We start from the raw sequence: 22,372 nt of genomic DNA, 5'->3' as shown, positions 1-22,372 counted from the left end.
AGCTTTATTTAACAGCATATGCCGAACACTTACATTGCAAGAAGAGGATTTTTGGATGAACCGAAAGTTGAATACATAATTTATTTTAAAATAAATAGTCAATTGTAACATTATAAGCGGTACTGTAATTTTTCTATTATTTTCAATCAATTTAATGCATCCTCGGTGAATAAGTCACAGGGTAAGGGTTAGGTCAAGCTGTTTTTTGAAAGGTGGTAGCTAGTCGACCAGCTTCGACCAGCTCAGGACCAGCAACACCACTTTTCGATCGAAAGACCGAAAACTCCAAAACGGTTGGTCAAGATGACGATAAAAAACATATTTCAAAACAGCAGTTAAATATGACTACCATAAATTGTGTTTCTTTAGCTTACATCACGCAAAAAAGAAGCTAGTTTCAGCCCCGCTAATACGCATGCGTGATGTTGGGTTGAATGACAGGCGATATCTTTAAGGCGGTACTTCCTTTTCTACATCCGCACGTTCTATTTCTCCCATTCGTTTTAAAACAAGTGGTCCGTTAAAGGTGGTTGGCCAATCAGCGTGAGTTGTCAATACGCGGTAAACGCGAGCTTTCACAACATAATGGTGGTATTATGGCGCTAATGTATTTCACTGTATCTCAATGTCCAAATTTCACTGTCGGAGGCGTAAATTGCACGCGTTTTTTGTAACGTTTACCTTTTTTTGTGGTTTTAAGGTTCACACGATGGTAGAAAGAGAGTAAAACTTTGTAAAGTGAGTGTTTTTGTGCTAAAAACAACTCTGCAGACATTTGTTGTGGGATGTACACTAATAATAGTCATTCTAACTGTTTATGTCTGTTTTTGTTTTATTATTAGTATTTGTTTGTGAGGTTAATTAAATGCTGTATGCATGAATTGAGAGTTTATATTTGATATAAATGTACACACTATGTCGAGTCTACCTCAAAACAACCTGAAGGAGCAACTGGAGCGACACAGTAGTGCTGCACAGAACAAATTGTCACTGCTCAAACCAAAGCCTGGGTAAGAAAGATAGTACACACACACACACACACACAACAACAACAACAATGTATATATTGCTTTATGTTTATTACATTTGGCTAAAGAAATGCGTTATTGATAAAAGACCCAACGTGATGCTGAACTGGACTGTAGTGATTTCTATGTTTAGCTGCTTTGCAACAATTTACATTTAGAAACGCTTTAAATAAATGAAAGTGAACTGAATTAGGATACCAAATGTGTTTGTCTAACCTCTCTAATACCCTCTTTTTAGGGGGTTTTGCTTCAAAAAGAAGTCTCCTTCAAGCATCACTAAAGTGGAAGTTCCTCAAAAGGTAACTACTGCAAATGTTTTTGCAAACAGGAGTGTCAATGTTCCACACAGCTGTGAAGTAACCAAAACTCCTGTGACATTCCAAAAAAAGCCTGAAAGAGCAGCTCCAAAAGTCAACTTCTTCACGGCTCCTAGCAGACTGAAGATAAGCACTGTTAACCCATTAGCCAACCCTTTTGCTGTGAGTAAAACAGCTCTTTTACAGTCTACCATTATGACTTTCCCAAAACCCACTGTCCTGCCTGTGGATTCCACTCATGCCCAAACTGTGGGTGAGCTTAAGAGTGACAGCTCTCTTTCCATTACCATCAATGAATGGGATGATGACTTTGATGATTTTGAAATCCCAGTCAAGGGAAGAATAGCATCTCCAGGTGCAGGGATGTCTTCGAAAAAGTTAAGTGGACCAGACCAGAAAACGCACCTAAATTCCTCTTCAACTAAGAGTGATGAGACTACTTTAAATGGCACTTCACATGCTACAGATATCAAAACTGCCCCACAGGACATCCTATCAGCTGCTAATGGACTCAGCACAGAGCCTACTGAGAGAGAGCCAGAAGACTCGCCTATTAGAAGGACCAAAACACATAAGATATCAATCGAGCAAAAGTCATTACTGAGTGACTCTGAAGATGAGGAAATTATCGACTGTATTCTACCAGATAAAAAGGAGAATTTCAAGTGTACAGGTTAGTGTACCTCATTTTTATCAGTGATGTAGAGGTTTCACACGCTTAATTTGTCATTTTTTAACACTCAAATGAATTCCATTATGCAAACACTGGAAACTTTTCCTGTGGTCACGGGAAACTTTGAAATATCAGGGAATTTTGCACAGTACTTTTGAAATTAGGATTTTCTGGCCTGAAAAAGTCTTGGACTTTTCTTTAGTAAATACAACTTTTTCTATTTAAAATATTCCATTGGCAAATTGCAATCTCTATAAAATGTATCATCTTTAAATACAAAGTTGGGTGTTAATTAATGCATAGTGTTTTAAATTAATTATAGATGAGAAGGAACTTGCTAAAGAAAGTAAAAGGGCTGAAACAGACATCATAGACATTGATGACAGTCAGAAGGATAACTTCTATGATGATTTTGAGGATTTCATCCCCCCATCCCCTATGCCAGAGGATATGAGCCCTTCTGTCTCTGATAAGGAGAAAAGGTAACATGCTTTTCAATGATGAATTCATCTTTTTAACACATTTTAACTATTAACTACAATTCCGGCTGACAATAAGCACCTATAGTTTCCATTTTATTGTAAGTTTAATTGTATGAAACTCCTTTGTTTTATGGAAGCACATCTGACCCTGTTTCCTGTTCTGACAAAAATGGATCACCTCTGGGATCTTGTTTGGGCTTGTCAGGACCCTTCAATGGACCTGCCAAAGAATCAAAAGGTATCACTAATGCAGCTGTAGTGTTTAAGCATTTGTCTTCCTTGAGATATTAAACCATTTGATGTATTTAAAATTATTTTCTGTGTCTCTAATACACAGTTGTTTGTGATTTAGGATTTGATAACGCTCTCTTTAGTGTTATGGAATCGATTTGTTGTCTAGTGGATACTATTCCAGAACATGAACTTATAGCACTGACCTGCGGTACAGAGCTACTACTGCAGAGAGCCCACAGGTAAAGCAATAAAAGAGGTCATTTAAATGCCTGCAAACTGCAAATGTATTACTTCTTGGGGGTGGGGGTGGTACAAGTAAAATACATGTGAATACTTTTGTGATCTTAATGGGATAGTTCACCTAGAAATTAAAATTCTTTCATTGTTTACTCACCCCATATTGTTCCAAACACATGACTTCCCTTGAACACAAAAAGGAATTTTGTTGGCATGTTGGATGATGGCATAATGTTTATTTGTGGGTTATCCATTTAATTCTTATGATTTCTTCTTTTCTATTACTATATTATAGAAAATGTACTGTTATCTCTTGGTCATATTATCCACAGACATGGTCTCAGCCATCATTGTCATGCTGATGACCTTCAAATCTACATATCTGCTCATTCCACCACAGCTCTTCCCCTCTGCTTATTAAATGCATTATTAAATCAGTGGGATCAAAACCTGGCTAAACAATTACTTTCTCAAATTCAATACTGACAAAATTGAGGTTATGTTATTTGGTCCACCATCCCTACTAAAAAGGCAGAATTGAGTCTCATTATTAATGGGACTTGCTTCACCCCCTCACAAACCATCTGAAACCTGGGTGTCACATTTGACACTTCCCTCACGTTTCAGTCTCATATAAACTCCCTCAACAAGATGTTGTTTTATCACATTCGCAACATTGAATGTCTCAGAACAAATCTTAGACCTTAAGACACTGAAAATCTAGTTCATGCCTTCATAACCTCATGCCTCGACTATTGTAACTCCCTTCTGATCAGATTGCCTGCTAAAACCATCTCCAGATGGTGTCTGTTATCACTCATAACTTGATCTGATTACATCACCTTCATACTCTATGAGCAGCACTGATTATCCGTTTCTGTCTGTATTGAGTACAAAATTCTTCTGTTAACTTTAAAATGCCTCTGATCTTGCTTCTCATTATCTGTCTGAACTGCTGCAGAATTATACACTTGTTCGCTCAGTCAGGTCTTCTGGCTCCAAACTTTTTACATTGGGTGGCATATCGTTCAGTATAATAGCACCTAAACTCTGAAACTCACTAGAGTCTTTGTGACATCGCCACTCTTTCCTCTTAAGTCTACACTAAAAACCCATTATCTGTATTCCTCTGACTATTTTCGCTGTGCTGTTATTGTTACTGTTTTGTATTGTTGATTCGTGTCATTATGTCTTTGAACAGCATTCTTGAGCTTGGGAATGACGCTTCATAAATAAAACATTATAAATAATAATTATATCAGTGTTATATGTCAGAGTCCATTAAACCGTGTCTCTTGTCTTTTTCACAGGAAAAGGATTCTTGCTAATAGTGCACCTTCTAGAACATCTCATTCAGACAGAGTAGCAACTCTGTATTCCAGTCTGCTAAACTGTCAAAGTTTTGGAGTCACATCTTCTAGTCTAACAGCATCATCAGACATCAGAAAAGGAGAACATTTTAGTAAAAGCTTTCAGTTCCGTAAATCCATTGCTTCTGTCATGTCCCTGGGTAATAATAGTGTATTTGAAGACTCTGACTGCATCATTAATGGGGTTGAAACCCCTGGTGGTTCCTGGAATCCAAACAGCTCCTCAAATACAGTAACTAATGGAGAAATCATACATTTAGACTTGACTTTAAGCAAATCTGATTCCAAGTGTGATAAATCCTACTCAAAGTTGTCGTTCAAGGAGCCAGACAATCAGACTGTGGATTCAGAGCAGATGGACCTCTTCTTCTCCCCCAAGAGACCAATGGATTCTGGTAGGAAGATTGCTGACAGCAATGCTAAAACAAACACAACAGTAGCTAACTGCACTCGTGGAAACACTGAGCCAGATGATGATTTCCTAATTGATGACTTTGATATTGATGATTTTGATGAAACTGACATCCCAGATTATTGTGAGGAGCCTCAAAATGTCTTTACATCAAAAGGCAGCTCTGCTGCTATAACACCATCGGTGCGGGAGGGAGGCGCTTCAAAAAGTTTTGAAAGAAAGTCATTCTCTACACCAGCACCAAAACCTGCCCAAAAAAACGACCCTGGTAAGTTTGAGATGGTTTCCTTTGAAGAGAAAGACTAAGATTTTTTTTTGCACAAAAACAGTCATAATAATTTTCCACCCTGTCTTTGGTCCTCTGTCTGAAACACTCGGTTTTAAGCTGTCTGGTCCTTTAAGACTTCAATATCAATGCCCACTGTTGTGATTGGTTAACATCATACAAGCCCTTCCAATAGAGCCATATTTGAAACAATCTGAAGAAACTAAATAAACTCCACAAAACCAGAACGTTTATCAAACTAAATGTATATTTTAATCCTGAACATCCAAAACATTGAATCTGAATATATTAAACTGTTCACCCAAGAAGCACCATAAACTGTCAAATAGGGCTGAAGCGATTAGTCGATGTTATTGACAACGTCGACAAAAAATTTAGTTGTCGAATAGTCATTTGATCTCATTTAATGTGATATGAGATCACATTAAACACTAATGAAGACACGTGAGAGCAGTGCAGTTCATGCCTGACTGAGGAGAGGAAGAATTTCACAGCTCACATTCCAATGTACATTTACTTTAGGAGCTATACTGCAGAAGAAAAAAAAATGTATCTGAGAATGTTGAATATAATATTAAAAATACAAATATTTTAAAATATCTAAAAATCATTTAATAAAGATGTATTCACCTTCGAGTCATCAGACTTGCTTTTAGAAAATAGATCTTGAATAGAAGTATATTTTGACATTACTGCACTTGCAGAAGTATGACCAAGTGTAAAAATACACTTATATTTAATATATAAATTCTCTTATATCTCTTATATATTCTCTAAATATCTTATATGTTGCTTGTCAAGTAAATGTATTTTAAGGATAACGATAACATTTTAAATGGAAAACAAGAAAAAAACACTTGAAAACAATAGGAATTTTTGCAATGAATTTCTTTACTTTATTAAACTTAAAGGATTTTTTTCCACTTTAATTCAGTGAATGTCATTTAGAGGTATTTTTAAAAGATTATTTTGTCCTCTTTATTGTTAGCAAGCATGTTTAATACAGTCTTTTAAGTCAGGGTACTAGCTGAATAACCGTTAAGAGCTAAAGATAATCATTATAATAATCACTGAATAATCGTTAGATTAATTGATTATCAAAATAATAATTAGTTGCATTCCTACTGTCAAACAGTCATGACATGAAATATTCATGAATGAAATGGTTTACTTACAGATTTGCAGTCCAATAGTGTTTTAACTGCCGCATCCTTCAATAACAGTTCCTGTGACTGGTTCACAAGCAATCACAATATGAGCTGAAAACATACAATCCTCGCTGAGATGTTCTGAATACACAAACTTAATCAGTCCAGGGTGGTGGCGTTGGGCTGCTTCAACAGACCAAAGCAGAGACGCTGGTCTTCACATCTCACATTTTCCCACTTAGTTTACACACTGAAAGGCATGTGTTTCTCCCAGTCAGTGGAAGCAGCAGAATGAGACATGTTTTTGAAAATTGTGTTTGTACAGTTCTTAAAACGCAGCACACGTCGCCCAAAATGCATCAAAACGATCAAAGATGTCCAACGAATGCATGTTTACAAAAGACCAGCAATTAAAAAGTGCAGTGCAAAAATGGTCCAAGATGCCTTCAAAACAGCAAGACAGTGCAGTGCACACAATAGTGGTCTCCATTTTAGAGTTATATCTTGACATCACATATTTTTAAAGTGGCATGAGATGTGTGATAACAGTCAAAGCCATGAACATTTATGTAGAAATCATCTTCACCTGTGTGACTGACTGAGCAACAGTGGGCGGGGCCAAGGGTGCAATGACAGAAAAATAGGCATTGCATATGCAGATGTATTTGGTCCTTGTGATGTCACAAGTTCCACGAATACCAAACAAGCCGTTTTTGCAGCTTGGTTTAAATTCAGTAAATGCTCTTTTTCTATTAAGAAGGAAGTTTTCAATTCTGAAACTTACAGTATGTTGTTATAGTACAATTGAAAATTTGATTCCTCATATCATGACCACTGAAGAATGTGTATGTCTTAATCTGCAGAGCCCACATATAGAAACCCAGCTCATGATCGCTTTAGAGGCTTCAACTTCCCTCACAGCCCAGAGATGATGAAGATCTTCCACAAGAAGTTTGGGCTTCATCAGTTCCGCTTCAATCAGCTGGAGGCTATTAATGCCACTCTGTTAGGCGAGGACACATTTGTACTGATGCCTACAGGTTTGTTACAAGTATTACATATTAATTACTGATATTACTGTATTACTTTGCAGTTAGACTAGAAAGACCTGCTGACTTCTGGCTGCATGAATGATATTTGTTATATTATTTTAGCATGTGTATATTTATTGTTAATTGTGTATAAACAATTTGAATGTTTGTTTTAAAGTACCATAAAGCATGGAATATTTATTGATGTGTTTCCTAATTATCAAGTGTTATAAAGTCTTGCTCAAAATCTTCAAATCCCTATACAGGTGGAGGTAAAAGTCTCTGCTATCAGCTTCCAGCTTGTGTGTCGGCTGGGGTGACTATAGTCATATCTCCTCTACGATCTCTCATAGTTGACCAGGTCCAAAAACTTACCACATTAGATGTAAGTCCCCCTTGAGTCATTTCCTCTCACACAATGATTGCTCTTTTTGATTAAAATATGTTATTCATGTACAGTTTCATGTTTCAGATCTGTGCAATAAGTTTATCAGGAGACAAAAGCGATAGTGAGGCTGGCCGGATCTATATGCAACTGTCTAGGAAGGATCCCACTATCAAACTAATTTATGCCACTCCAGAGAAAGTGGGTTCTCAAGCTATAAATGCACAACTGCTTTGTAGGTTTGCATGAATGTTCTTACCCATGTTAATATAGGCTCTTTTTGTCTTTAGATTTCTGCAAGTGGAAGGTTGATCAGTGCCCTTCATAATCTGTATGAAAGAGGTCTGCTGGCTCGCTTTGTCATTGATGAGGCACATTGTGTCAGTCAGGTAAACTTAATGTTTAGATCTTACAGTGTAACAAATAGTCAAATATGTTTAATTGAAATATCTATTATTGATATAAAGATCTAATATTGATAAAAATAGCAAATAAAACTAAAGACTTTTTGCTCAAGTAGTAAAGTTAACTAATGTTTTTGTGTAACGATCCAAAATAAGCTTTGTAAAAACAGTGCTATATGATTAAAGAGCGAAACATACAAGAGCATTAGCATTATACAATCCAAATACCATAATTTAACGCTACTGTATAATTAAACAACAGCTTATTTTGTAAAGGAAGCACAATAAATTGTATCTGTTGCTTTCAGTGGGGTCATGATTTCAGGCCAGACTACAAGCGCTTACATGAGCTCAGACGGATGTTTCCAAATGTTCCTATAATGGCATTGACAGCCACTGCCACTCCTAGAGTTCAGAAGGACATTCTTAACCAGCTGGTAATGACCCGTCCTCAGCTGTAAGTCTTCCTGTCAGGCAAAGTCTGACTCACTCAGAAGATCTTTCTGTCATTTTGTTGTACTTGTATTTGTTCTCAGATAAATTATTATTATTATTTTTTAATGATTCTTTATTTACTCTGTAAATAACATTAAATAACAATAATCAGTCTCAAACATAAAAACTCTAGATAAAAAGTTACCATGTTCCCACAGATTCACTATGAGCTTTAATAGGCACAATCTAAAGTATTCTGTTATGCCAAAAAAGCCCAAGAAGGTTGACGAGGACTGCATTCAGTGGATTAAGAAACACTATCCACGTGAGTGCTGTCCAGATTGAATCAGTGCATTGGCTGTATACACCTCTTTAGTTCACAATTGTTCATCACAGCATATTGACATAATAGGTCATTTCGGCCCTTTATTTGTGTGTAGGTGACTCAGGTATAGTGTATTGCTTGTCTCGGAATGATTGCGACAATTTGGCTGACAGTCTTCAGAGAGCTGGGATTGCAGCTTTGGCCTATCATGCTGGGCTGAGAGACAGTGACAGGGAATATGTCCAGAACAAATGGATCAACCAGGATGGATGTCAGGTGAGGCACTCTATTATTTATTAAAAAAAAAGTTATGACAGCCCTTTTGAAAAATGTGGACTACATAAAACAATGTACTTTGTTTGACTTTCTTCTATCATTTAATATTTGATTTTATGTTCAGTTACCTTTGCTAATTAAGTTTTAACCATTCCTCGTTTATTTTTAGGTTATTTGTGCCACCATTGCGTTTGGTATGGGTATCGACAAGCCTGATGTACGTTATGTGATACATGCCAGCCTGCCCAAGTCAGTGGAGGGTTACTACCAGGAATCAGGCAGAGCTGGGAGAGATGGAGAGATGTCCCACTGTGTGCTCTTCTACTCCTACACTGATGTTATTCGCATCAAGAGACTAATTGCTAGTACGTACTCTTATTTTAATTATGAAATAATGTTAGGATATGAATAGCAATGACTTAACAGCATACAAGTCCTTTAAACCTATAATAACAAAACTGAATGAGACATGTATTACAGATAACAAAATTTAAACGTAGAATTTGTTATTCATTGGAATGACAGCAATGTTTCAGAGTCTGGATACTATAAGTCACTGTGTAGAATTATGATGTTGAAAAATTGCATGTGGGATCCTGAAACCGAAATATTATTATACAGTCATGGTTAACCTGTCTGTCTGATGTGGCCTGCATAACTGCTAATATAATTGCAGTGGATAAAGATGGCAACCAGCAATCCAAAGCCACCCACATCAACAATCTGCACAGTATGGTGCATTTCTGTGAGAATGTGGCTGAGTGCAGGAGGATCCAGTTGCTGGGTTACTTTGGCGAGCACACGTTTAATACAAGCTTTTGTAAAGAGCACCCCGAGGTCATCTGTGACAATTGTGCCAGACCAGACGTAAGACTATTTGTGAATATTTTTATTCTTAACAGGGTACATTCTGCATTGATAATGTACTGCTTAATAGCACATAGTCATCGTAGTAGTACAACATTAATTGGAAAACATTTTGTAAATTGATGAATAAGTATTTTTAACTAATGACTTGCTTAAAGCACATGATTTAATAAATAATACCATTAAACAAAGATAGTTACAATTTGAATGCATTCTGATCTTAATACTCGCCTTCAGAAATACAAATCAAGAAACGTCACGGATGACGTGAAGAAGATTGTGAGGTTTGTGCAGGAGAACTGTGAGAAGGTTGGAAACCGATACGGTAAAACTGGTCAGCAAAACCGGCTCACCCTCAACATGCTGGTCGACATATTTATGGGTAAGAAGCCTACTGGTATCTCGCTGTCATAACTGATAGTGTGAATATACAGTACAGTGCTTGAGATTTGATGCCTGTCAGGTCAGCTGCTCAAGGCCTTAATAAGAATATCTCTGTTTTCCAGGCTCTAAAAGTGCTCGAATCCAGACTGGAATGTTTGGGATGGGAACAGCTTATTCCAAACACAACGCTGAGAGACTCTTTAAGAAACTGGTTCTGGATAGCATTCTGATGGAGGACCTGTACATCACGAACAATGGGCAAGCAGTGGCCTATATCTCAGCAGGGCCCAAAGCCATGAGCATACTGAGTGGCAGTATGCAGGTGAGAATAACAGCGTGTTTGTTTGCTTGTCGAAAATGGTGCTGTTAAAATTAGCTGTGTTAAATAGCCATTTTTGTTTTGTTATACTATTTGTTCTCTTTGATTTGTAAAATCAGTATCAATAAATGTTCCCTAATGCAGGTTGAATTCATTGAGACAGAGAGTGCGTCTAGCATCAGAAAACACAGAGCCTCTGTCACGCAGAGTGTTTCTAAGAGAGAGGAGATGGTTAAAAAGTGTCTAGATGAACTCAAAGAACTGTGCAAGAAGTTGGGCAAAGTCTTCGGCATTCATTACTACAACATTTTCTCCACAGCCGCACTTAAAAAGATTGCTGGTTAGTGAAATTTTATGTGATTAAAAAAAATGGATGCTTTGTATATAACTGTATCAATTATAGGGTTTCTAAAAAAAACTGGTAAACATTTCTTCCATGCATTTGTTTATAATATTATCATGTTGAACTGGTATTTAATTAATTCTTTATTTTATAACTTAGGCTACATTACTTAACCAATCTGGACCTCGTTTCCCAATAACAATTGGTCTTGGCGGTTAAGAGCATTTTCTACAAGATATTTTACGAACGGTTGTTATTTTTTACATTCGTTTTTCAAAACTGCACTTAACATGAATGTGCAGGGACGCACTTTTAAGTGTTACCTAAGAGAGCTGCTGTCCGTGTGCTAGGAACTGATATGTGACTGTATACTGCTGCTTGTCATTATATTTGTGAGTATTACCATGCTGGTAATAGGTATTTTCATAAAATTTCAACCTAATAAACTACATAATTTTCTGCAGAACAATCTATTTATTTTACACAATCACTGCTTCGTTCATCAGATGTGCATTTGTAATATTTCGTTTTCAATATATTTCCTATTTTCCTGTGCGTCAAGACAAAAGCTTCCAGGATCAGTGAAGACAGCGGAGGCCCTGTGAATGATACTGTCAATGACAAGCATTTATTAAATATAACAGCAGCTTGCCACGGAGCGCAAAATAAGATGTATGGAAGCTGCACTTTAGGGACATGCACCAAACAAGCATAGTTCTGCTCTTTACTCCCAAAAGTGATAAATATGACCGCAATACTGCAACACGTGTGGTGTTACACAACATGTGGTGTGGGTGCGAGCGCCCTTAGGTGTCAGAGGAAGATGAGACCAGGATGATGAGCCAGTATATGAAAATATATATTTTTTTTCTCTCTGATTTTTATTTATACAGTTCTATGCAACAATCATGCCACCACTTTGTTGTCACCAACTAATCCACACAAATAACTTTATTTGTTTACTAATTAAACTTCATCCATTTATATAGGCTATCTATTTTATGGATTTATTTATTATTATCAATGGCCTTATCTTAAATTAAAAATAAAATATAAGTATCCTGATATTAAAGTCTCCGCAGCATGAAGTGTAGTTATATAGAAATTTAAATTGTATGTTGGATTATACATGCTTAAGAATTGAAACGACATGATTTGAATCTAGGATTTACCCAATTTTAATCCTGGAATTCCACAACGTCATAAATGGAAAAACTTCAGGTGCCAGTAAGTCTCAGCATCTGGCCAATAAAACTAACAAAGAGACTTGTCTAGATCCCATATGACTTGAAAACTTCTCTGCAAAGAGGCCCTAAGTTCAAAGGTCGAAGCAATAAAAGACTGAACACTTGGAGTTGCCGAGAGACTCTGTCCTCTGATATAAACCAGTTTGCTACACTTGGACTCATCAGATCGCTTGACATCGTGATCATTGTTCAGCAAACATCATCTTAAAAAGGAAATTCCTTAATCCAGAAACATCTCGCACAAAGTCACAGTACTTTGCTGAATCAATGCTATAAAATATACAAGACTGCATGGACCCACACACAATGCCTAGTCTTGCTAACTTGTATAACTGACAAATTAATGATTATAGCCTGATGTACCTCTTTCAAATGTGTGTAATGTTTTATCCATGTTGTATAACCAAGGAATTAACCAGTATGATTTGTAACCAGGGATTTTACAAATATTAATGAAGGAATGTCAAATTTGACATGCAAACGCTCGCTTAGTTACATGGAGGAAGCAGAAGACAACGAATATCATGTCTCTTATACCATTCTCAAGATATAAAAGTTCATGATTAAATAGGCACTATTTTTGAGAGGGAGATTTGTAAGAATCTGAAACAAAGGACCATAAAGTAACTGTCAGAAAAGACAGCCCAGTTGACCATGTGACTCTGAAAAGTCACTTCTGATTGGCGCATGACACCTTTGGGGATGCGGCCAATTTCAGTTCAAATGTTTCCAAACAGGAAGAACACGCTCTCTTCAGTCACTTCCTCTTCTGTCTTCATGCGCTTCATCTTCTGCTCGTCTGACTGCTCAGACTTCGCACTGACTCTTCCCTCGTGGTCTACTCTGGATCTCGTTGGAACCCGATCCATGTCATGTGAGCCTCGACGTCCTGAGAAAGCTCGTCACTCTCTACAGTTCACACACCCATGAGAAGGCCTCGCTTCAAAGCCAACCTCATCACTCATACAGACAATAACTCCGATCTTACAGAGATGCGAAACATCGACGGTACGAACTTTCGACCAAGAACCAAGCAACGCAAAGAAACACCACTTTATGTTTAGAATAGAAATAATGTTTGTCTGTTTTCAAAGATGAATGACTGGTATATTTTGATAAATAATCTCATCCCTGTTTCAAAAAGATTTCACTTCCACGCTGTACCTAAATACATGTGATATTATTTTCAATAAGCCATGAGAATAATATCACTCCAATTAGTGATTTAATCATAATTCACTTATTCAAGCTAATTCCTTACAGTAGAAATTGTGAGAGAATAATCTAGTTATTTGTCATTTATCTAATTTATAATGGTTGAACCAGACTAATTCCATTGTACATTTCATTAACTAATAATGTACATTAAGGACAGTTTAATTTAGTTCATAGCTCACATATTTTGAGACTCTAAATTCATCAACCCCTAAATCTCCTTACATATAATGGTGTGAGAATAAGGGCACTTTAATGGTTCCCTTCTAAATGTTGTATACCAAATATCCTACATGTATTACGTGTTATTTCGCAATTGTCCTGCGGGTGTCTGCATAAATCTGTATCCTTACATTTAGCGCTCTGCGTTTAATCCAGAGTACTTGTAAATCTACAGGCATTTTGAAGAACTACATTTACGATAGCTTTGGGAAACGGGCTGCAAACGTAAGATCGATTCTACGATCTACTTAGGCTTACAATGCTTTTGGAAAACAAGGCCCTGTTCTTTTGTCCTAAACAGTTGTACATAATGTATTACCAGTACTTGGATGAAACACCTTCATAGGGTGATGTAATTAATTGCCTTTCTGTGCAGAGACCCTATCAGCTGATCCAGATGTTCTGCTGCAAATTGATGGTGTTACTGAAGATAAACTGGAGAAATATGGAGCTGAGGTCATCGAACTGCTGGAGAAGTACTCAGAGTGGCAGCTTCCTGGTGACAACATTCACTGCTCATCTTTTTATAGATTATGTCCTCAAGATGGCAGTAAATACTCTAATGGCGGTTTTCCTAAAACACTGAAAAATCCTACATGGCAGTCATTCTTTATGGTCTTATTCTTGAATGTTTCAGACTAGCCTGTGGCACAAAAATTAAAAGTAATAAAAAGTATTTTCCTTTCATGATCATAGGCAACAAATCGGGCAATCTACATATGTTGACATTATGGCTGGGAATCACTTACCACCTCACAATACAATAAATATTGTCACGAATATGTAGCGATGCATCACCGCCCCAACCTGCGCAAGAGAGACCCAGCATGTCCTTGAGAGAAAGATTGAAGTTTAAACTTGAATGAAGCTTAACTGAAAAGTTTATGAAGTAAATTGAATGTATGAATCTTAAAATTCTTGAGGTCAACAATATTACTCGTTCTTATCAGGTTGATACAGCCCACTATAAAGTACTCAGAACTTAAAGGAATATTCCGGGTTCAATTCAAGTTAAGATCAATCGACAGCATTTGTGGCATAATATTGATTACAAAATAAATTTGGACTTGCCTTATATTTAAAAAAGGAGAAATCTGGGTTCCAGTCAGGCATTTACAATGGAAGTGGAAAATACTCACCATTTCAAAAGTGTAGCCACAAGACATAAACAATATGTGTTAACATGATTTTAGTGTGATAAAATATTACTACCCATTTCTGTGTAAATGTATAGCCAATTTGTTGCCATGACGATGTAATGTCAACAAACCCTAAAACGACTGTAAATATGACTATTTAAACAATTTAACAAATCAAGTCATACATGATTTTTAATAGAAGAATTAATGTTGTGCTTTTATAAAATTATAAGCTTCACATTTCTGCCTTTTTAAACCCTTCAAAAATTGTCTCCATTCACTTCTATAGTAAGCTATAGAATTTATATATGTTTAAATGTAACCTATGCAATTAAACTTTGTGAATATACCGCATGTTATTGTACTAGCTAGTTTTTGATGTGCTTCGCAGATGCTGGACATCTGCGTCCCGTAATTATATCAAATGTCTTTCTTTTTTGCCTTTTACTACTGTGGATGGTGCCTTTTATCATGATATCAAATAATGTATATTTCTAAGTTGGAAAACAATTTCACTATACGCAGAAAAGCACATTATATTACACGTATAAAATAATTAACCATTCATTCTTATGTAGGCTATACAGTATATGGTAATACAAGATAATGTGTTAACGTGAACATTACTACACTCATATGAGCTATACAATGCTTAACAGTTTATTGCATATTATTTATGTATTCGTTTATTAGAGTAATTATAAAGTTTTAACAATTTTCATATTAGCCTAATGAAAGCAACATTGAAACCTATTAATTTAAATACATATTTAAGTTTTATCCTTCATAAATTCACAGTATGCTGACCTCTTCAGACACTAATACACCACTGAATTAATTATAACTGACCAATGATGAGGCATTTTTGTTAGAACCATAAGGATTAGAATTTCGATTTGGGTAACTCTGTCTATAATCTTGCTTTGTGTAACAGGCCATGTATCAACTAGCTCAAAACAGCAAACTCTAAAGCAATTTAAATGAAATACTTGATGTTCTTTAACTCCCTCTGCAGCTGAGGGGCAGTGCGAGAGTTCAGGATGGATTGACACAACACAAGGCCATCAGAATGATTATGATGATGATGATGACGGAAGCAGCACGTCAACTTATTTCAGAAACACCTCTGGACGGGGGGCGAAGAGAAAGAAAACTGCTGTCTCCAGAAAACCTAAAAGAAAGAGAGGTTCGAGCAGCCAGAATTCCTCCTCTAGAGGGTCAGTATGCTTGTCATTGAAGAAATTATAGTGTTTAGGGTGTGTCAAACTATTCATCTGGAATATATAGTTCATGTCAGCTGTATGAGATTCTAGGATTATTTGGAGCTTACTTGACAAATTTAAACTCCCTCTGCACCCTTGATGTAGCGGATACAGCAATAACTGGTCTTCATCAAGAGGAGGATACAGGGGTGGGAGTCGGAGTGCAGGCAGAGGTTCCAGGCCAGCTCCATCAGCCGCTGCAGGGAAGAAGCCTGGCTTCATGGCTTTGCCCACCCCACAGAGTGCTGCTTGTCCATTCTTGAAACCAGCGTTCTCTCACCTCTAGTGGAATGTTACCACCCAGAATTTCACAAGTACTTTGACTTTGTAAATATTTTTGTCAATTGTAATGTATGTATGTTTTATAAATGTTTATTTTTATTTGAATAAATATTTTTTTGTGATTTATATTTGTAACAGACTGTCTTTGAGTTTATTCAAAGTCTTTTTATTAAGTCATTCCACTCAGTTGTCATCTTTGGAATGCTCTCGGGATGGATGAGCAGCTATTGTTCCATGTAAACAAGTGGCATACGAGTGTAGCTCCTAGTAACTTGAAAGGGAAAAGACTGAAAACTCCAAAACGGTTTGTCAAGATTACGATCAAAGGAGTTTTAAATAAGCATTAAAATCTGACATCACTGGTATCATAAATTGGCTTATGGGAAATGCCAAATTGAAAATGAGATGCCCTAATTTACTGTAAATAAAGTTGTCATAGTTCATAAAATACTGAACTTATAGAAAGGGCTGAAGGTGAGGATTTACTTTCCTGAATTATAAAGCCAGCTAAACATTTCCTATAAATACAGCATTTTGCACTCAGGACTATAAACCACAAGATACCTTAAACTCTTTTGAAAGTTTATTTCAAGTTTGAATATTTTCATGGCACCAGTTACAAGAGACTTATCAGTGAAACAATATCTTTGATCATTTTGCATGGAAGGTTTCCTACAGTACAAAGATGATTTTGGAATGAATCTGACTTTACAGGAACTGCATTTGGCACATTTTTTTTTATATATATATTTGATATAAGGAACTAAAAGGCAACCTCCAGGTCATATGCAGATTACAGAAAGACATGGCCAAAGACATTTATGCAAAAAACAAATGTACATGTATATGCATAGCTGTTGAGGGGACCACATTGGGGGGGGAGGGGGTACTGGCAAAGTGACAAAAGCACAGCACAGTAAGATAAGCATTAACAGTATTCATATTTATTGAAATTTAGAAGCGTATGAGATATGACTGCAAAGGTTCACGTGAAGTCAGATTTGACCAAATAATCAGGGAATCTCTACACAAGGAGCAATGCATTCATTCTGATAAGTACCTGTGTTTAATGAGAGAATAATGATCAGTAATAAACCCATCTGAGAGGTCCCACAGCTGTAGTCTAATGCTGTCATTGAGCGTCAGAGCCAGAACAAGTGGCTCTTGTACATTTGAACCCCTTGTATCTTCTGTAAGCAGATGCCTTTGTGAACCTTGAGAATATCCTGACCTTGCTTGGAATAAGGTGCCTGCTCAACTCACCAGTGTCACAATACAGCTCAATATGTTAAAAACCTGTTGAAGCTCATTGACCCCACCCATGGGCTTGACTTGACTGTGGTTAAATTAGTTCACATTTACTATATTGTGTGTACATCTGCATAATTTGTCAATATTATTAACTTTTTTTGACTAGACTAAACAGTAAATGTGAACTCGTTTAAGCAAAGTGTCATCAGTTCTGGTTTGGGGGAGGGGGGGCATGCATGCACATCAACAGGTTAAAGAACCATGGCCAGTCAATAACATTATTTCAAAATTGCAGACCAGTATTTAACTACCACAATTTTTATGTTAAATCCACCATCTTTAATAGGTCACATTTGAGCTTGATCACTTGAAGCAATAACATTTTGTACTTTGTGTCAGACTATATATTTTAAGCTAGTGAAGTACTTTGTCTGCAGTGTAATACTCCTGAAAATCTACTTTTCATTTGATAAGTGTCATGGCTGGCATTTAACTCCACATCAATGCAGCTCTTATGCATAACATTGCAGCACTTAAGCATAACAAATCCTTTATTAGTTTACAAAGATCTTGTGAAATAACCAATTTAGATGACAATTGTCCTTTAAAGGACCAGTGCATTCATCACAGTCAAACCTGGCCATATAGTATATGTAAACTTTCTAGAGCCAAAAGTAGAAGCTCACAAGGACACAAAGTAGTGACTGCCCTTGATCTATGCATCTAGGAAGGAGCCTGTGTAGCTTGCAGATTTTCTCTGTGGAACTTGTGCAATAACACCTCAAGAACAAAGAGAACCATAGAACTCTCGAAGTCCAGAATCAAAACACAATGACAAGTACTTACAATGAGTATAAAATATAGCAAATTTAGGAAATTATCATAAAAATGAGCTCCCGGGTTTGTTGTCAAAATCACAATTTTGTGTCCCCTTTTCTGTAATTAAATGAATTTGTTCCTTCTTACAGAATATCAGGTAGTCCGACTTGCTACACAACAGCACAAGAAACAAAAAGTCACTCACCCTTTTCTATAATTCAACAGGTTATTGCTTATTGAATGGTGCTGACATGCAGGACTGAGGCTACATAATGCGGTCAGTGAGTAAAATTGAATAAAATCTTCTATTTTCTTCATTTGTGAAACCTGGCCGTTCATTGCTTGTAATGTAAATAAATTGTAATGCTTGTTCATTGCTTGTAATAAGTAAAATATTCTCCAATTGAGTTAAAAATGATAGTTCACCCACAAATTAAAATTCTGTCATCATTTACTCACCCTCGTGCCATCCCATATGTGTATGACTGACTTTCTTCTGCTTAACACAAATTAAGATTTTTAGAAGAATATCTCAGCTCTGTAGATCCTCACAATTTAAGTAAATGGGTACAAACTTTTGAAGCTCCAAAATGCACATAAACAGCATAAAAGTAGTATGTAAGACTCCTGTGGTTAAATCTATATCTTCAGAAGCAATATAAGTGTGGGTGAAAAATAGATAAATATTTAAGTTCTTTTTACCATAAATTCTCCTTTCTGCCTAGTATGTGGTGATGTGCATGAAGAATGTAAAAGTGAAAAAAGGACTTAAACATTTATCTGTTTCTCACACACACCTAAAATTTAGCTTCTGAAGATAAGGGTTAACCCACTGTAGACTTGTGGATTACTTTTATACTGCCTTTATGTGCTTTTGAAGCTTCAAAAATATTATACCCATTCACTTGCATTGTGAGGACCTACAGAACTGAAATATTATTTTAAAATCTTTGTCTGTGTTCAGCAGAAGAAAGAAAGTCATAAATATCTGGGATTTTCTAAACCAACAACCTCAATGGTATGCTAGTAGCAACTGTTGTCTTATTGTACAATGAAAACAACCCTATAATCATGTTCTCCAAAAAATGTAAATGGACCTAAGCTACCACAATGCTATTAATAATTTGGAACATCAGAGATATTAAAAATGCATACATGAATAAATCAAATTAAGAGACATGCATAACTCTAATACCTCTCGAATTCATTCCAAGAACTTAACTACACCTTATCCATGTTTTCCATGAGTAAGAGGTTTCATACAATTCGTTGCAACAGTGTTCCATGCATTTCGTGTTTGTTTCAGCTGAAACAGGCTATCAAATACTAATCAAACACATTAGCTGGCTGATTAGCAGTATTGCAGTCTGGCTAAACACAGCCCCTTCCTAAAACACATTTCAGCCACTGCTGATTGCAGATTAACTCTGTGGTAAATTCTAAGAAGGTAACTAATCATTTGTTGCATTTGGTGGAAAGAGGTATGCTAATTTTAAATAAGCATACCAGAAGAGTACAACCAAGCTGTGTGAGCTGCCAAAAACTAATGCTAAAGGCAAAAGCTGCTGTGACGATTATTGTAATTTATTGTAGTGTGAATACTATGTAAGCCCTAAAACATCATCACCTTTCCAACATCTTTACTACTGTCATCATCACTGCCTACGTGTTCCTTGTTTCTCAATCAAAGTCTCTCTTTCACTCTACACAAAAATATTAAGTATTTTCTTGTGTGTTCAGTATTCTCAGTTTTTCTCTTTCCCATACACACACAAAAACAATAGCACTTTCAAAGTGGCAGACAATGTTGTATTTGCAGAAATAAACAATCCCTGTCCAACTGGCATGCCACTAGAAGAATCATTTCTGTCTTCAAATACATTTAAAAATACATCATAGACAAATCAGGATATGGTAAAGACTAATCCTGGACTTCAGGTTCATATTGCCAGTAACACTGATTGTAAAAAAAAAAAAAAAAAAAAAAAGAACATACATAAACATACACAGACAGCCTTTTGGCTAAACTGAGTGTAAAGCAATCAATATTGCTCAAATGCAGAGCATTTACCAATATACAAAGCACAAGGACATCTGAACTCGATACAGTTTTCTCATTGCTGGTTAAGTGACAGAATTGGACATGGGTTGTGGATCTGGATAAAAATCTTTCTTATGTCTCCCTTGGCAGAAACGCCATAAACTCTAAACCACATCTGAAACACAGAGCTAAAAAAGGTATAATTTAATCTTTAATAACAAAATAACATTTCTGTTTTGTTAAAATATACATGGAAAACTCGATATATTAGGAAACTAACTACATTTGTACAAATAGTACAGCATTGTTATTTTAATGAAGAGTAATTATAGCATGGTATCCACATAGTAAAAACTTAAGAGCAAGGTTGATATGGAATAAAAAAAATATTTCTTTATACAATGGGACATCTTTCAATTTAGAAAGACTCAGGATGAATGAAATTAAAAAAAAGGAAAAAAAAAAGCACATCCTCAGGAAAAACAATAAATGGATGTACTTGTTTCTTTAAAACAAAACCTTACCGTATTGCACATCTAGCTAGACAGGCTCTATTGGTGCTAGTTGCTTTTAAATCAACCATGAATACTTTAACAGATATTGACACTATTGGGTCACATGACAGAACACAATTTATACTGATTAATTATTCTGTATCCATTAGAAAGAACCTTTTAAAAATTATTTCTACTTCACAGCTTCCTACCGCCTACACAATTAGTATATTTCTAAGACATATTTGACACCTTAAAAATCAAGTCACCGAACACAGAACTCAAAAGTACCCATCGTTTTTATTCAATTACACATTTTTTCACACTTGCCTCCAGTCTCACTTCTTAAATAACTTGCTCAATCTTATAATACATATACAGTAACCCAATTCTGATCTGATCATCAATTTGGTAAATTATAGCAGCCTTCAGAAAATTACTAAGAGATAAATGATGGATATGAATTATGCATAAACTCCATTTTCCACCATTTTTCAGGTTCTCCTGTTTTCCAGTCCTACCATACTGTGCCAACAAGCCTTGCCATCTTACTGCACTTAATACATCACGTTCTTAGAGACTTTAATAATCATTATTGTAAAATAAATATAAATGAAAGCAACGTTCTCTTGTTGCAACTAAATATTTAATCCCTATTTAACAATATAATTCAGTTCTTTAAATGTAAATTTTTATTTCTTTTTTTCATTTATTATTTTTTGAAAAAATAAAATACTTGAAATGACCTGTAATCCAGAATTTTTTTTAAAGTAATGAAAAGTTTTTGTAAAAAAAAAAAAAATCATAATAATAAAGTAAAAGAGGAAGGTCAAAAATGAGTAAAAATGCAAAAAGAGAAAAAGGGGAGAAAGAAATGAAAAAGTGGATGAGAAGAGGAGAGGTGGGACTGATGGTCCACCACAAGTCAGCAGGAGTATCATAAAAGAAGCTTGGTTCATGGTTGGGACAGGTCGGTGCCCTCCGTCTCTCTCTCTCTCTTTCTCTCTCTCCATGTGTTTAGCTTCTTCTCGACCCCACGAGGGAGGCTTTACGTGCTTTATTGCCCCACTTTCACTTGTTAATGAGCAGCCCGCCCACCCAGCGGAGCTTGCAGGCAAACCACCGTCTGAGGGGACAAAAATATTCGTAATGGAACTGCTCAAACTCGGGGGTCTGGCGGATATCACGTAAAAATGCAATGTCAAGGTCGGACTCAGTAAGGATGATGAGGAGGAGGAGCAAAACAAAGAGGAGTCCAATGGTCACAAGGAGCAGACGGAGTACACTTAAAACAAACTTATTCACCTGTTCTGCCTCGGTGAGTGCTGCCTCCCCACCTCCCCTCAAGGAGGCCGTCACCCGACTGTCTGCTCCTAACTGGGCCACATCGCCCACAGTGGGCATGCCCGCCTCCGACTCTTTCTCCTCCTCTATGCTGCAGGGG

At 36.3% G+C, this 22,372-nt stretch overlaps 2 protein-coding genes across 3 annotated transcripts in view; one reads left to right on the top strand and one right to left on the bottom strand.

Moving 5' to 3' along the window:
• Positions 1–503: 503 nt before the first annotated feature.
• blm (BLM RecQ like helicase) lies at positions 504–16,360 on the top strand. 2 transcript variants are annotated; one of them, XM_052152636.1, is made up of 22 exons: positions 504–1,010; positions 1,267–1,327; positions 1,418–2,018; positions 2,341–2,500; positions 2,638–2,738; positions 2,853–2,973; positions 4,282–5,021; positions 7,051–7,227; positions 7,485–7,603; positions 7,691–7,804; positions 7,894–7,992; positions 8,316–8,464; positions 8,661–8,767; positions 8,883–9,043; positions 9,213–9,408; positions 9,720–9,910; positions 10,148–10,292; positions 10,417–10,616; positions 10,758–10,953; positions 14,017–14,139; positions 15,795–15,996; positions 16,147–16,360. In XM_052152636.1, exons 1-22 carry the CDS (start codon positions 916–918, stop codon positions 16,325–16,327), a joined length of 4,239 nt encoding a protein of 1,412 aa, XP_052008596.1. In that variant the 5' UTR covers positions 504–915; the 3' UTR covers positions 16,328–16,360. The 2 variants fall into 2 exon arrangements, with proteins under 2 accessions (XP_052008596.1, XP_052008595.1); XM_052152635.1 differs by having other exon boundaries at positions 1,267–2,018.
• Positions 16,361–19,312: 2,952 nt separating this feature from the next.
• LOC127661190 (FERM domain-containing protein 5-like) overlaps positions 19,313–22,372 on the bottom strand; it is a 155,423-nt gene continuing 152,363 nt past the window's right edge. The window contains 1 exon segment of the mRNA XM_052151792.1: positions 19,313–22,370. Coding sequence (XP_052007752.1) covers positions 22,000–22,370 — 371 coding nt within the window. The 3' untranslated portion in view covers positions 19,313–21,999.

The sequence above is a fragment of the Xyrauchen texanus genome, chromosome 21 (assembly GCF_025860055.1).
Source record: "Xyrauchen texanus isolate HMW12.3.18 chromosome 21, RBS_HiC_50CHRs, whole genome shotgun sequence".
Lineage (NCBI taxonomy): Eukaryota > Metazoa > Chordata > Actinopteri > Cypriniformes > Catostomidae > Xyrauchen > Xyrauchen texanus.
This window is presented reverse-complemented; position numbering and strand designations above follow the sequence as displayed.